Source organism: Solanum stenotomum, unplaced genomic scaffold (genome assembly GCF_019186545.1).
Source record: "Solanum stenotomum isolate F172 unplaced genomic scaffold, ASM1918654v1 scaffold16821, whole genome shotgun sequence".
Lineage (NCBI taxonomy): Eukaryota > Viridiplantae > Streptophyta > Magnoliopsida > Solanales > Solanaceae > Solanum > Solanum stenotomum.
Window position 1 is genome coordinate 51,176 of NW_026024246.1, and position 12,656 is coordinate 63,831.

At 31.5% G+C, this 12,656-nt stretch overlaps 3 protein-coding genes across 4 annotated transcripts; 1 reads left to right on the plus strand and 2 right to left on the minus strand.

The window, feature by feature from the left end:
- Positions 1-21: 21 nt before the first annotated feature.
- On the plus strand, positions 22-996 carry LOC125850409 (probable F-box protein At1g65740). The gene has a single exon (XM_049530263.1). The coding sequence runs from the start codon at positions 22-24 to the stop codon at positions 994-996; it is 975 nt and encodes a 324-aa protein (XP_049386220.1).
- A 1,508-nt stretch (positions 997-2,504) lies between these two features.
- Positions 2,505-2,781, minus strand: LOC125850414 (glycine-rich protein DOT1). Its single transcript, XM_049530270.1, has one exon. It carries the CDS (start codon positions 2,779-2,781, stop codon positions 2,515-2,517), a length of 267 nt encoding a protein of 88 aa, XP_049386227.1. The 3' UTR covers positions 2,505-2,514.
- Positions 2,782-5,940: 3,159 nt separating this feature from the next.
- Positions 5,941-10,769, minus strand: LOC125850417 (uncharacterized). 2 transcript variants are annotated; one of them, XM_049530272.1, is made up of 11 exons: positions 10,619-10,769; positions 9,517-9,596; positions 9,358-9,428; positions 9,222-9,271; positions 8,287-8,360; positions 8,132-8,194; positions 7,684-7,771; positions 7,139-7,201; positions 6,983-7,062; positions 6,326-6,397; positions 5,941-6,234 (listed from the first exon to the last, which is right to left on the minus strand). In XM_049530272.1, the coding sequence occupies exons 2-11, from the start codon at positions 9,546-9,548 to the stop codon at positions 6,153-6,155; spliced, it is 675 nt and encodes a 224-aa protein (XP_049386229.1). In that variant the 5' UTR covers positions 9,549-9,596; positions 10,619-10,769; the 3' UTR covers positions 5,941-6,152. The 2 variants fall into 2 exon arrangements, with proteins under 2 accessions (XP_049386229.1, XP_049386230.1); XM_049530273.1 differs by having other exon boundaries at positions 9,517-9,599; positions 10,619-10,760.
- Positions 10,770-12,656: the final 1,887 nt, after the last annotated feature.

The window sequence follows — 12,656 nt, forward strand, 5'->3', positions numbered from 1 at the left end:
TTTAAATCGTGGTACGTAAAGATGGTTGTTGCATGTCCAGTCCCATTATTGATGCTGGCTGAGAAACCAGGAAAGGAAGAATCACGTGAGTTTTTCGACTTAATAAAGGGTGTTACCTACACTATGAATTTTCCAGAGCTAGTCGGAAAACGTTGTTTGGGTGTAGGAATTCCAGGATGGATTTTCACAGCTGATCTCAAAGGGAATATGAATTTGTTCCACCTCAATTCTCGTTGTCTAATAGAATTACCCCACATGAATACCCTGGAGAATTTCGACTTAGATTATCCTATAGAATTCGAGTATTATGTTGAAAAAGCACTACTTTCTTCCGATCCTCATACAAACGATGATTATATTTTGATGATTAATCAAGGAGTTCCTCGTTCATTAGCTTACTGGAAACCTGGAAACACGGAGTTTATCACAGTGACACATGAAGGGGCTTATTCTGATGTAACGTATCATGATGAACAGTTTTATGGAGTTGATTTTCAAGGAAACGTTGTGATCCTTGACTTTAGAGGAAGAGGATTAGAACGACCCATTAAAAGGATTGTTGAAGGAGTGCCTTCTGAGCTTATCTATGGAATGCAACTTTACATTGTGCACTCTTTAGGTGAACTATTTGTCATCACTCGAAATGGAGTTGAAAAACATCCTGAAACAAATTTATATGGCGTCGAAGAATTCATCGTTTCCAGGGTTGATGTGGATAACGAGAGTTATGAAGAGGTTGATGATTTGGGAAACAGAGCAATCTTCCTCGGGTTTAGTGCCTCTACTGCTGTTGTTGAACAGTATGGATGCAAGGCCAATCATATATATTTTACTGATGATTGTTCTACTGCGTACTATTTTAGTGAAAAAGGAGGCGGCAAGGACATGGGCATATATAACTTGCTTGACGATACAATTGAGCCTCACTATACTGGTGAATCATATCATAAATTCAGTCCACCTATATGGATCTTCAACACTCCTTTCTCTGTTTAGTTTTGTTTTAATTTGTTTTAGTTTTGATTTTAGGAGTTTAAACAATAACTACTTTACTAATTAAGTGTGTTACCTTTAGTACCTACCATCAGGGGCGGACCTACATATAGTGTTGTGGCTGCTCGAGCACTTATTAATCCCGACGTAAAGTTTACATAGGTATACAAAAATATTAAGAAAATGAATATATATTGCTAGTGAGCACCCACCCATATCATGGTGCGTAAAAGGTGCAGTTTTCACATATGCATTTATAGTCCCTTTATTCAATGTATTTGACATGGTTTGAATTAGTAAAGAATTTAAGAAAGAACTTAAAGGCTTTTGAAATTTGTTATCATAAATGGAGTTGGGATTTAAAGCTTATGAGTTCAAGAATATAGTCCTCTCAATTCTCAAAGTTCTAAACTGATATACATATCAAATGAATTTCTTAAGAAAGATACATAAGTTTGAACCAAAACTATTAGGTTCTACTGAACTCACTTCCTATAGTACTACTCTTGTTTCCCGCCCCTGAATACGTCATAGAATTCGTGTGATGATCAAATTTTTTAAACTAATGGCGTTAAATATACAATAATATTCATAAGGTTATAAAAGTTTCGCATTGGATAAAATGCAAAGTACAAAGTTAACTATTTCTATAAATTTTGAAGTGTTTCATCCTTTTGGAACAAAAGTAAGAAGAAAAATGTGTTGCATTAATTGGAATAGAGGGAAAAAATTGTTTGACTCGCGATGACAATATGAACAACTCGAGCTAAAACGAATTATAAAGAACAAGAAAGAACCATAACACATAGGAGTTATACATATGTTAATACTCAATTACTATGCATATACGCTTTTTAGAGCTTTCTAATAAAGTTGTCAAACCACAAATGTCACACAAAAGTTATCAAACCAACATAATAACAAAACTTGTAAAAATAAAAACTAATAAATAAAAAAAATTAAAAAAACTTAATTTTAAACCAAAATCGTTTTCCCTTTTTATGCAAAGTGGAGACAAAAGAAGTAACGCTGGAAAAAAATTTCACCTTACAAAATTTTTCTAATAGTTTTTAATGTAAATTTCAAAAATTGAATTAATCTTATCTAATTTTATTAGAATATTTTTTAAAAAATTGAATAATCAGCCATACTAGGAATTGCAAGCGGACAAAAATTACTCCAACAACATATCTAATCTAGTTCCACAAAGTGTGATATGAAAAAAATTCAATCCTTTACTTCATATGTTATTTTAGATAGCTCTTCAACTTAAAAGATTAACAATTCAAAGAAAAAACAGAAATACAAGAAAATTTGAACAACAAAAAACCATGCATCCATATATTACTTACTTCATTACTTTGCATATAAACTTTGTAGAACTTTTTTACATGCTTCAAAATATTCCATAATTCTTACCAAAACATCATAATAAAACCCAAAAAAAAAACAAAAAAAAACATGGAAATTAAACACACACTAATAGGCATATTTATTTATTTTATTTAAAATAAAGCATGATCATTTCCCCTTTTCTCCAGAGTGGAGACCAGAGAAGTAACCCTGTGGGTTACTCTCAAAGCCTCCCCTTGAAATGTACGCGCCGCCGCCACCTGGCGCCTTCATCGACCCTCCGCCGCCGCCACTACCGCTCCCCTTGGCAGAACCGCCGCCACCACTACCGCTCCCCTTGGCAGAGCCGCCGCCACCGCCACTTTTAGCACCACCGCATCCACCCTTTCCGCCGCCGCCGCCGCCCCCCTTACCACCGCCTTTGCCACCTGGCATTTTATATTGTCGTATAATAGTTGATATATATCACTCTCGAACAAATTATAATAATCTCTTTATCAACTCTCTCCCTTATATAGAGAGAGTTATTCACCTTGTTTTTCTGGATAAGGTCTAATTTAATTATTCATATTATTCTTTTCATCTTAGTTTATGTGACACTCTTCAAATTTCGAGAGAAATTTATAAATATCATAACTTATACTCTCTTTGTTCACATTTACTTATGACGTATCGTTTTACGATCAAGACTCCAGAGTCATTTGACGTAGCTAAATTGAATTAGATATATTCAATATTTTTAATTTCAAATATTGATATTCGAAACTATTTGAAAATATAATGAATTGCAATTAGTTTATATTAATATGATAATAAAATACATCTTAAAATATTGACAAAATCGATCTTATAGTTTGACTCTCAAAAAATAAAATATGATAAACAAATGTGTCACTCTATAGTAGTTTTTATATAATTTTTCAGTGTGTAAATTTTATTTCAACTTTTGTTATATAATTTAATAAGTTTAACTCTCGAAATTTAAATAATATCACATAAACTGAGTCAAATTCATGCTTATCAGAATTTCTTGAGAAACCAAAAGGTGACACTCTTTTTTGCATGCATGCATGCTTATCAAAATTCCTCGAAAACCAAACGTAATAACTCTCATTTTTTCATGCATTTAAGCCAACGCTTTGGTTTCCAATGCAAACTTTGCTTTCACAATTAATTTTAATTTATTGTAACTTCTTTGGTTTAGTTATTTAATTTGGATAAGAAATAATAATATCTAATATTTCAAAATCAATTACTAGTGAATTTCACCTGATGTATAACTATACACTCTATTGTATATTAAAGTGTGTATAATTAATAATATGTATTTTTAAATATTAGCAATATAATGTTTTAATGCATGCATTAACATGATTAATTAAAGACCAAACTATCCCTCAAGACCTTTTTTACATTTTCTCCACCATAATAGTAGGGTATCTTTGTAAAATTTTTTTATATGTAATGCATATTATTTTTAATGTATCAAACCAAACAATACAAAAAAAAAATCATGTATAATTAATGCAAGCATAACTAATTCACTCTATTTAAAAAATATTTACCAAATGACCCCTTAATACTTAAAACGATCCAAACCAATGTTATGTTGGGTCTTTACACTTCGTTTGGATAGTTGTTACATATTGTTTCAAAATGTATCACATCGTGTTGTATTGTATTGAGGGTGCTGTAAATTGTTGTAACTTTCACATATAGCAAACATAAAAATCATATTTGTATGTTATAACTATAATTTGCATAATTGCGCTCCATAGCAAACATAAATATGTATATTTCGCTATACATATACAAAAGAAAGCAATTGTATAATTTCACTATACATATACAAAAAAAAACAGTTGTATAATTTCTCTATACATATACAAAAGAAAGCAGTTGTATAATTTCGCTATACATATACAAAAGAAAGCAGTTGTATAATTTCGTTATACATATACAAATTAAGAAAGCAGTTGTATAATATGTTTTGATATACATATACAAAAGATCAATTGTATAATCTATGTTTATATAAAGCGAGAAAGAGAGAAAAACAAAAGAAAATTGGGCAGGGGAATATCGTATTTGTATAATCATAAGTGTATAGGACGAAAATATATGCATATGTATTTGTATATACAATTTTCTCTTGCTTTATACAAACACAAACACAATGTATACATTTGTGTTTGTATAAAGTGAGAGAGGCGAGTGAGCGAGTGAGATCTGGGAGAGTGGCGAGCGAGATCTGGGAGAGGGGAACGAAAATATATGTATATATACAATTTTCTTATACAAACACAAACACAAACACATTTTATACATTTGCGTTTTTGTATAAATTGAGAGAGGCGAGTGAGCGAGCGAGATTTGGGAGAGCGGTGAGCAAGATCTGGGAGAGGGGAACGAAAATATGTATATATACAATTTTCTCTCGCTTTATACAAACGCATTTTATACATTTGTGTTTGTATAAAAGCGAGAGAGGCGAGGGAGAGAACGAGAGTGGCGAGCAAGATTCACCAGGAGAGAGGCGAAATAGCAACAATTTGCTATGGGTACAATTAAATCAAACTATGATTATAACATTTAATTTGAATTAATAGCTTGCTATTACATACAATTTTCCCTATATTGATCGTATTGAATGAGAAAGAGAGGTTTGGGCCGATTTGGTATTGCAAATTTGGGCCATATTGGTCTCAAATTTTGGCTGAGAAGAGAGTTAAGCTTGAAGAAAAATTGGCTAGATTTGAATTTGACACTTGGCTAATAGATTGCAAATTTGCCAGAAGACTTAAGAATTTAGCCAAAAATTGAATTTAATTGACGAATTCGATTAAATATTAAATAAAATAAATTGATATTAATTAATTAGCTTCTTAATCTTAAAAAATAAAATAATTAACTTAATTTTAAGCTAATTAACTAAAAATAATAATCATAGTTAAACTAAACTAATAAACAAAATATTTGATTAAAAATAAAAATCTTTTAAGACGATTTTCGAATATTTATAAAAGGTGGTAATTATATACATAATTATATAGGAATATATATATTATTTAAAAATTATAAAAATGAAAATTAAAAGAACTTGAAAATATTTTAAATTTTTATAAAATTAATTATTCAAACCATTTGAAATTGAAGAAACTCGATAATTAATCCATATTGTGGAGGGCTAAAATTGGTGTCAACTGGCATATGTTAGTATAAAGGTATATATGCTCTAATTTTTGGACGGCAGAGGCACCAATGTCCCAAAAGTATAACGAAGGATATCTGCATATCATTTACGATAGTTCAGGGTATATTTGTCCTTTTCCCAATCAAAAATACTAAAACAATAAAGCCTTAGACTCATTAATATATCATTAAAGTATTCAGAAAGGTGATTTATCTAACATTCAAAAATACCAAAAATATAATTCGACAGTAAGTTTTAGCCAGCAGAAGAGAATGAATTATCAATGTTACTTATCTAAGACCAACCAAACACCAATTTCGGAATTCAACTTGACCAATGAAGGACACCAGAAATACACGCAAATAACTTAATAAGAGTAGGGCCAACAGTAATGCCAACCATAACTTGGAAAAATCTTCATGACAATGAACAGAAAATACATAACTGATCAAGAAGCAGCGCGAGAGTCGCTACCTCAACCTCTAAACGATACAGGGATGATGCTTATTTACGGTATAGTTTCAGTACCTACTGTCAAATTGTACACCACTAATTCGATACAAGGTACAAGGATTTACGACACTAACAACGAGCTATGAACAAAATGCTATATTCACATGTCCATGCCATCGAATATCTCTCCATCTTCATCAAAACTTGAGTCGTCTAATAGGTGTCCTTCACCAACCAAGTTACTGCAATAAACAACAGTTGATCAGGCCTAAATTTATGCTAGTTAAAAGTAGAATCTCACATCCTGGAACATTGGAAGAGTAGAGTAATCACCTCACACAGCTGAAGCGGAAACTCACGACACGTTTCAATCTTCTATTGTAGAAGAAAAAGTGGTAAGACCATCTGGAAAAGATACAAAGACTTGTGTTAATGGACTACCACTCGCAACAAGAAATTTGATCAGTAAATAAAATCTTATTTTAATTTGAAAATGACCATGAACTACAGCTTTAACCAATCAAACGGGGCAAAGAGACAGTTTATATAGGCAAAATGAGATGAAGTTGGAAAGCCAAATCATCATATTCAAGTAAAAGGAAAGAAACATATGACAAAGAGTAATAATCAAAATTGGATGTGGAGGTAAATGTACTAATTAATAAGTAAATTTTACTATAATTTACTTAGTCAATTGAATAACATCAATCAAATCCGAGAGAATAAAAAAGTTTGATACTTTCTATACATAATAATTGCATAATAATCTCTAGCCTATTAGTTTTAGGAGCCTAAAGCAAAGGCTTCCACTGCCTTGCCCTTGACCTGACCATGGTTTTTGGCTACTTCGTAATATGTACTCAGAGAGGACCTCAATCAGATGGTTTATAATTTATATGAAAAGTTGAAGAATAGGAAGCTCATGCAGAAAGTTGACACAGTTAAAAAAAGAATTGGATAAAAAGGATATATTCATATAAAAAGTCTTACATGGCTCCCTTCTCGAGAAACGGATCTGCATCTGCCTCCGGATTGTAAGTGTAGATTTCACATTCAGCAACTTTTACAACCTGCACTGCTAATAAGTTAAGCAACTTGACCATGTTCCCTCTTTGTCCTCTCTTTATGTTGATAAAAAATACTCACCTCATCTAAAGCCTTGTACAAGGTTTCAAGCAGAGCACTACCTTCATTTGCGTCAAGCCATTCCTGCAACCCAAATCAAAGAATACCTAAACAAAAAGCTCGAAGTTCTCTCTTTGATAACTTAGCTTAGCCTTGAAACAAATATAGTATAATGACATCCATTACGACATAAAATACACTCACTACCCTTTCCAAAGAAAACAAGGAAAAGACAAAATAGTCTAATCATCTGACTGCTCCATATATGCTATTACAGAACACTAGAAAGAAATAGTCAAATAACGGTGTCTAATTCTTTTCAGAAAAAGTAATTAATCTGATTTTTTGGTCTATTAAAGGCATAGATCCTAAGCACAACCTTGTTTGATTAGTTACCTCTAGTTGCATGCTAGTTGATCAAAACAACGTAATCAAGTAAAACCAAAGGTAGGAAGATGATTTCAATAGAAATGCCAACATGACAACCAAGGCAATTGCCAATATGTTCCCAGCATATAATCTGTAACAAACACAGCTTAGTAGCAGAGGAATGGAAATATAATAACCTTTGAAGCCTCAAACATGTAGACGTCAAATATCTGCTTAAAACTGTCCCAGCTCTCTTCAGTGAAAAACTGGTGAGCATTCACTGCACTGTAAACCAGAAAGTTGGCAAGTCAAAGCAAAACAGGAATAAATTGTATATACACGCATAACCAGAAGACTGACAACAGACGAGACAACTTGAGTATTGTATTGGGAAATGGAGAGACTTGAACTCTCAGCTCCTTCAAGAGCAACAGTGATCTAAACTGTCTGTCAATCCATCTGACAACACTCCCACAGCTGTAAGAGAAGGATTATAAAGCGGGATGCCACGTCGCCAAAGAAGCTGACAGTGGCATTACCCATAATCCACCCAATCAGCTTATACTACAAATACAACAGGATTGTTCTTTTTTTGAGTAAATACAAATATAAAAACATTATTTTCACCATAAGTTGGAGACTTACCTGAAGTCATAATCCGGATACATGTGATAGAGAGAAAGGAGTAGATATATCAACGTTTTCCGGCTGGAATGAAAAATTAGAAAAAAAAATGCATTATGAACCAATACACACTCGTTTCAGACGTAAAACTCCAGCCATAGGTCTGGATTCACCACCTGGATCTACACATTAGGTATTCAACAGGTGAAGAAGAATCCGCATCTGAAGATTTTCCAAGATAATCAAAAATCTGCAACCAAAAGTTACTTTAAGATCTCCCGCAAGAAGAAACTTTATTAGCTACTCGTACAACAAGAAGAAATTGAATTACTCTCATAAGCAACTGAAGTTACAAGAAAAAAATGAATTTCAGCAACACGAGGGAGGATGCAGTCTATAAATATACAAAAATGAGCATAAAAAAGCTTCTCCAGGATTGAAAATAGTGAGATTTAATTTCTAGCTTCCTATTATTTCTACATATTGAGAGGAAGGGGTAAATTTATTTATCTTTCTGACTGAAAACAAGATGTAAGAATGGCAACATCATGATAAGCACAATATAATGTTTCATGTGTCAAAGCTCTTTCATTCTCTCAAGTCTAAAGTTGGATTGCTAATTACGCAGGACATAAGGACTACTCCTATATGATTTCTTCCCATTTGCTAAGCTTTATTGTGCAGAGTTACAACGTACGTATGCTTGTAAGAGTTAGCAGGTACCCATTGAATAGTCAAGCAGCGTTCAAGCTAGTCTGGACACAAGTGTTTTAAAAAAAATAGCATTTCTAATCAAAATCATGCAAGAGACACATGGACCTACATCCTCATGAGGGTGCATAATGCCCCTGCCCTCCTTGGGTGGGCGCTTGATAATAAAAGAGGCCTTTTGTTTTATACTTCAATACATTTGATTTCATTTATAGAATTTTTTTGATGATGTTAACACAAACTTGTAACTTTCATTCACCAATCAACCTTTCATGCAAAACGAGCTCCATATTGTTGAAAATAGTAGAGAAATGAAGTGTTGCACAATGATTGCCCAAACTACCCGCGGTAAAGAGTAAAAGACCACATGATAGATAAGATATTCATGAATTGAAGTTACCTCATTCTCCAAACTGAGCGATAGTTTCTTATCTGTTCCAGTGTGTTTACCTAACAAAGAACAAGCAAAAGTAAACATCATGAGATTTTCCAGATGTAGGGGCATTGTTTACTTGGAGATCATTAAAAACACTTACAAGAGTATGCTTCAAGACATCCTTTAATGGTTCGCTCTCCAAGATTCACATGACTCAGAAAATCATTTATCCTGTACATGCAAATAAAATAATTTATTGCAACCAAACAACAAAAAATCTTCTGCACTTATTTGAATATCATTATATGTCGAAGCTTACCGATCAAGAGGGGTATATTCCAGGTACTTCATAATTGATAACAATGCAGAAGTTTAGCCAATTTGATGATATTAGAGGTCCTACCACAAAAAAACAAAAGTTCAGGATCATAAATTACCATACACCCAACGCCAATTAACAGTCGCAAGAAATCATATTCAAATCTTATACCATGTCCAAATAAGAACACATCAAACTCCAACAAGAAATAAACAGAACATAGCAAATTTACCACATTCATAGCAAATTAATAAAGTCTTTGTCAATAGGCATGATTCTTCCAATTTATAAATTTAGGACCATAGTACCTTACTATCTTTTTCTTTTGGGTGCACACCCAAAGTTGAAGGGCATAAATGTGCAATTCAAATGTAGCAACAGATATTAATACACATCCGAGAAAAGAAACTAAGTATGAGAAAACTTCAAAATTTCCATAAAACATTATACACAATGAGTTCCTCACCAACAAACCTAGTTTAATCCCACGAATGGGGAGCACAATGAGCTCTTCAAATCTCCTCAATTGACCAACCAACAATTATGAACAACAATTACATATCAATTTAGCCTAAGGACCAACTGCCAGCATAATAAAAAACTTATATGTTGTTCTATATCTCAACAAATCTATGAATTTATGCTCATATTAAATTCACTCAGGAGTCGAACAAACTTCAATATTTCCATTTCTCATCACACAACATTAAAAATATCCTTCAGAAAAACTTCAAACAAACAATTATTAACCATAATTACATATCAATTTGGCCGAAGGACGAATATGCAAGCATAATAGGCTTATATACTGTTCTATATCTCAGCAAATCTATGAATTTCTGCACACATTCAAAATTTCCTTAACACAAACACAATTCCCCCAAAATATAACATTCTAAACAAATGCAAACATGAAAAGCACCAAAACCCACAACAAAAACCCATAGATCTACAAAGTTTGACTTACAAATAAGCAAAAAAAAAATACAAATCTGAAAATTCAAACAGAAACTTAGTTCGAACACAACAAAAAAACCATACCCTTTTCAACAAACTGAAAAATAAGGTGAAATTGAGAGTTGAATTCAAAAAAGAAACATACCCTTTTCAACAAACTGAGAAATATAGGAGAATTTGAGAGCTGAAATCAAATGGGTTATTGAAAAAATTGCTTCTTTTTCTGGGAATTTATTTATGATGATGAAAATGAACTCTTTTATATTCGAATATTCGAAAAATTGTGCAAAATTGAAAGTTTGGTGAAAATTTTCTTCAAAAAATGGGAGATTTTGATGAGACAATTTTGTAGGGTGTTGAGTTGGCACAATCTGATTGGATGACGTTTGATGATTTTGTCGTTTCTGTTATGGGTTGGTATTTCAATCCTGTGGATCACTATAGAGGTTCAACCTTATCCATTAGATCACTTCACAAAAGTTTATTTAAAAAAAAAAAGTTATTGAGATATTGTATAACATTGATATACGTGTCAAAATGATTCATATGTGGTGTATCATACGTCGATTTAATTTGATTTTTCATTAAAAAAAATCTAAATTAAATATGTTGATTTATTAAATTTAAAAACCAAATCAAATCATATAAAGTTGGTTTTTTCGGTTTTGGCTTTAGTCGGTTCTTTCGGTTTTTTTCGATTTTTTACAACTATACGGTATTTGAAAAAGAGATCAAATATTTTTTCACTTACCTGTGTAATAAGCTAAACTTAAAAAATGTTAAATGAATAGAAATTTTTGAAAAGACGGTAAAATTCATATGAGTACAAATTTTTTTTTTGAAATATCAACGTTCATTATGTTGAAAAACTATAACAATATAATTGTAACTTCGGATCTTAATACAAAATAAAATATTTACAATTTTTACAAGCCCAAATTTGAAATAAAATATATAAACATTGAAAACTATAAACTAACTAAAAATATATTAACAAAGTAGATTAAAATAATATTTTTTATCTATAAATAAAATAAAATTATATATATATATATATATATACAAAAAAAATTACAAGCTCAAATTTGAAATAAAATATATAAACATTGAAAACTATAAACTAACTAAAAATATATCAACAAAGTAGATTATAAATAATATTTTTTATCTATAAATAAAATAGAATTATATATATATATTATGTCGGTTTGGTTTGGGTTCGGTTTGACTTTTTTTCTTTTAATAACAAACCAAACCAAGAGTGGTCGGGTTTTTTTTCAACTGTCAAACCAACCAAACCAAACCACAAATCGGTTTGATTTGGTTCGTCAGTTCGATTTGACTTTACAATTTTACTTATACACCCCTATCCATATATACGTAACTCGATTATTTCATTAATATTCATTTAAAAGTAACGTTATTCATGAAGTAAGGTTGATATAAATTAATGCAAGCATTAAATTAATCACTATTTTTACCATTCAAACCTGTAACTTATATAAGTCCTTGTCACATGAAATTATTAATGAAGTATGATTTCTTAACATTGTGACAACACTATTTAGAAATTGATTTAAATTTTCAAAATGCATGTGTTTATTCATGTATTACAATAACAAAATCTAGTACAATTTCCTCTTTTCAAATTTAAGTAACGTAAATAGATTCATTAACCTTTATTATTTCTCACAATCCTATTTATCGTTCTTTTAACTTTCTTTGATTTGAATTTTTCACCTTATTGCAACTTGTATCTTTTATGCCATTTTGAAGTATTTATTAGTACTTATTAGTTTACATAACTATTTTAGATTTCTCGAACAAGGTTATGAGACAAATTTGATGGTTAGAGTTCTATTTCTAAAAATAAAGAAATTATCGAAAAGTTCACTCTCAATCAGACTCGAAGTAAATGATAGAAAGTAAGATTCATAATTCAGATCATCAAATTCAATGTGATATTATAATGTTTAACCATCATTAACTTGTTCAAATTATAAACATTTTGACACACAATTGTTGTGGGGGGTGAGGGTGGGGTGAGAATCGAATAAAAGTTGGGGGACATGATTAGGTGCCACACAAGTAATAGTAAAAGAGATGGCCCAAAAGCCCAAGATTCTGTATATTGGGATGGGCCACAAGTCCAAGAGTGTGTATTGGTATGGGCCTGTATCATG

Bases quoted from the DNA above. Each gene is read 5' to 3' on its own strand.
- LOC125850409 (XM_049530263.1), top strand. From the start codon at position 22: ATGGTTGTTGCATGTCCAGTCCCATTATTGATGCTGGCTGAGAAACCA.
- LOC125850414 (XM_049530270.1), bottom strand. From the start codon at position 2,781: ATGCCAGGTGGCAAAGGCGGTGGTAAGGGGGGCGGCGGCGGCGGCGGA.
- LOC125850417 (XM_049530272.1), bottom strand. From the start codon at position 9,548: ATGAAGTACCTGGAATATACCCCTCTTGATCG. The intron at 8,361-9,221 runs GTAACTTCAATT...TTTTGGTTGCAG, and splicing joins CGCTCAGTTTGGAGAATGAG to ATTTTTGATTATCTTGGAAA. The intron at 6,398-6,982 runs GTAAGACTTTTT...TATCTTTTCCAG, and splicing joins TTTCTCGAGAAGGGAGCCAT to ATGGTCTTACCACTTTTTCT.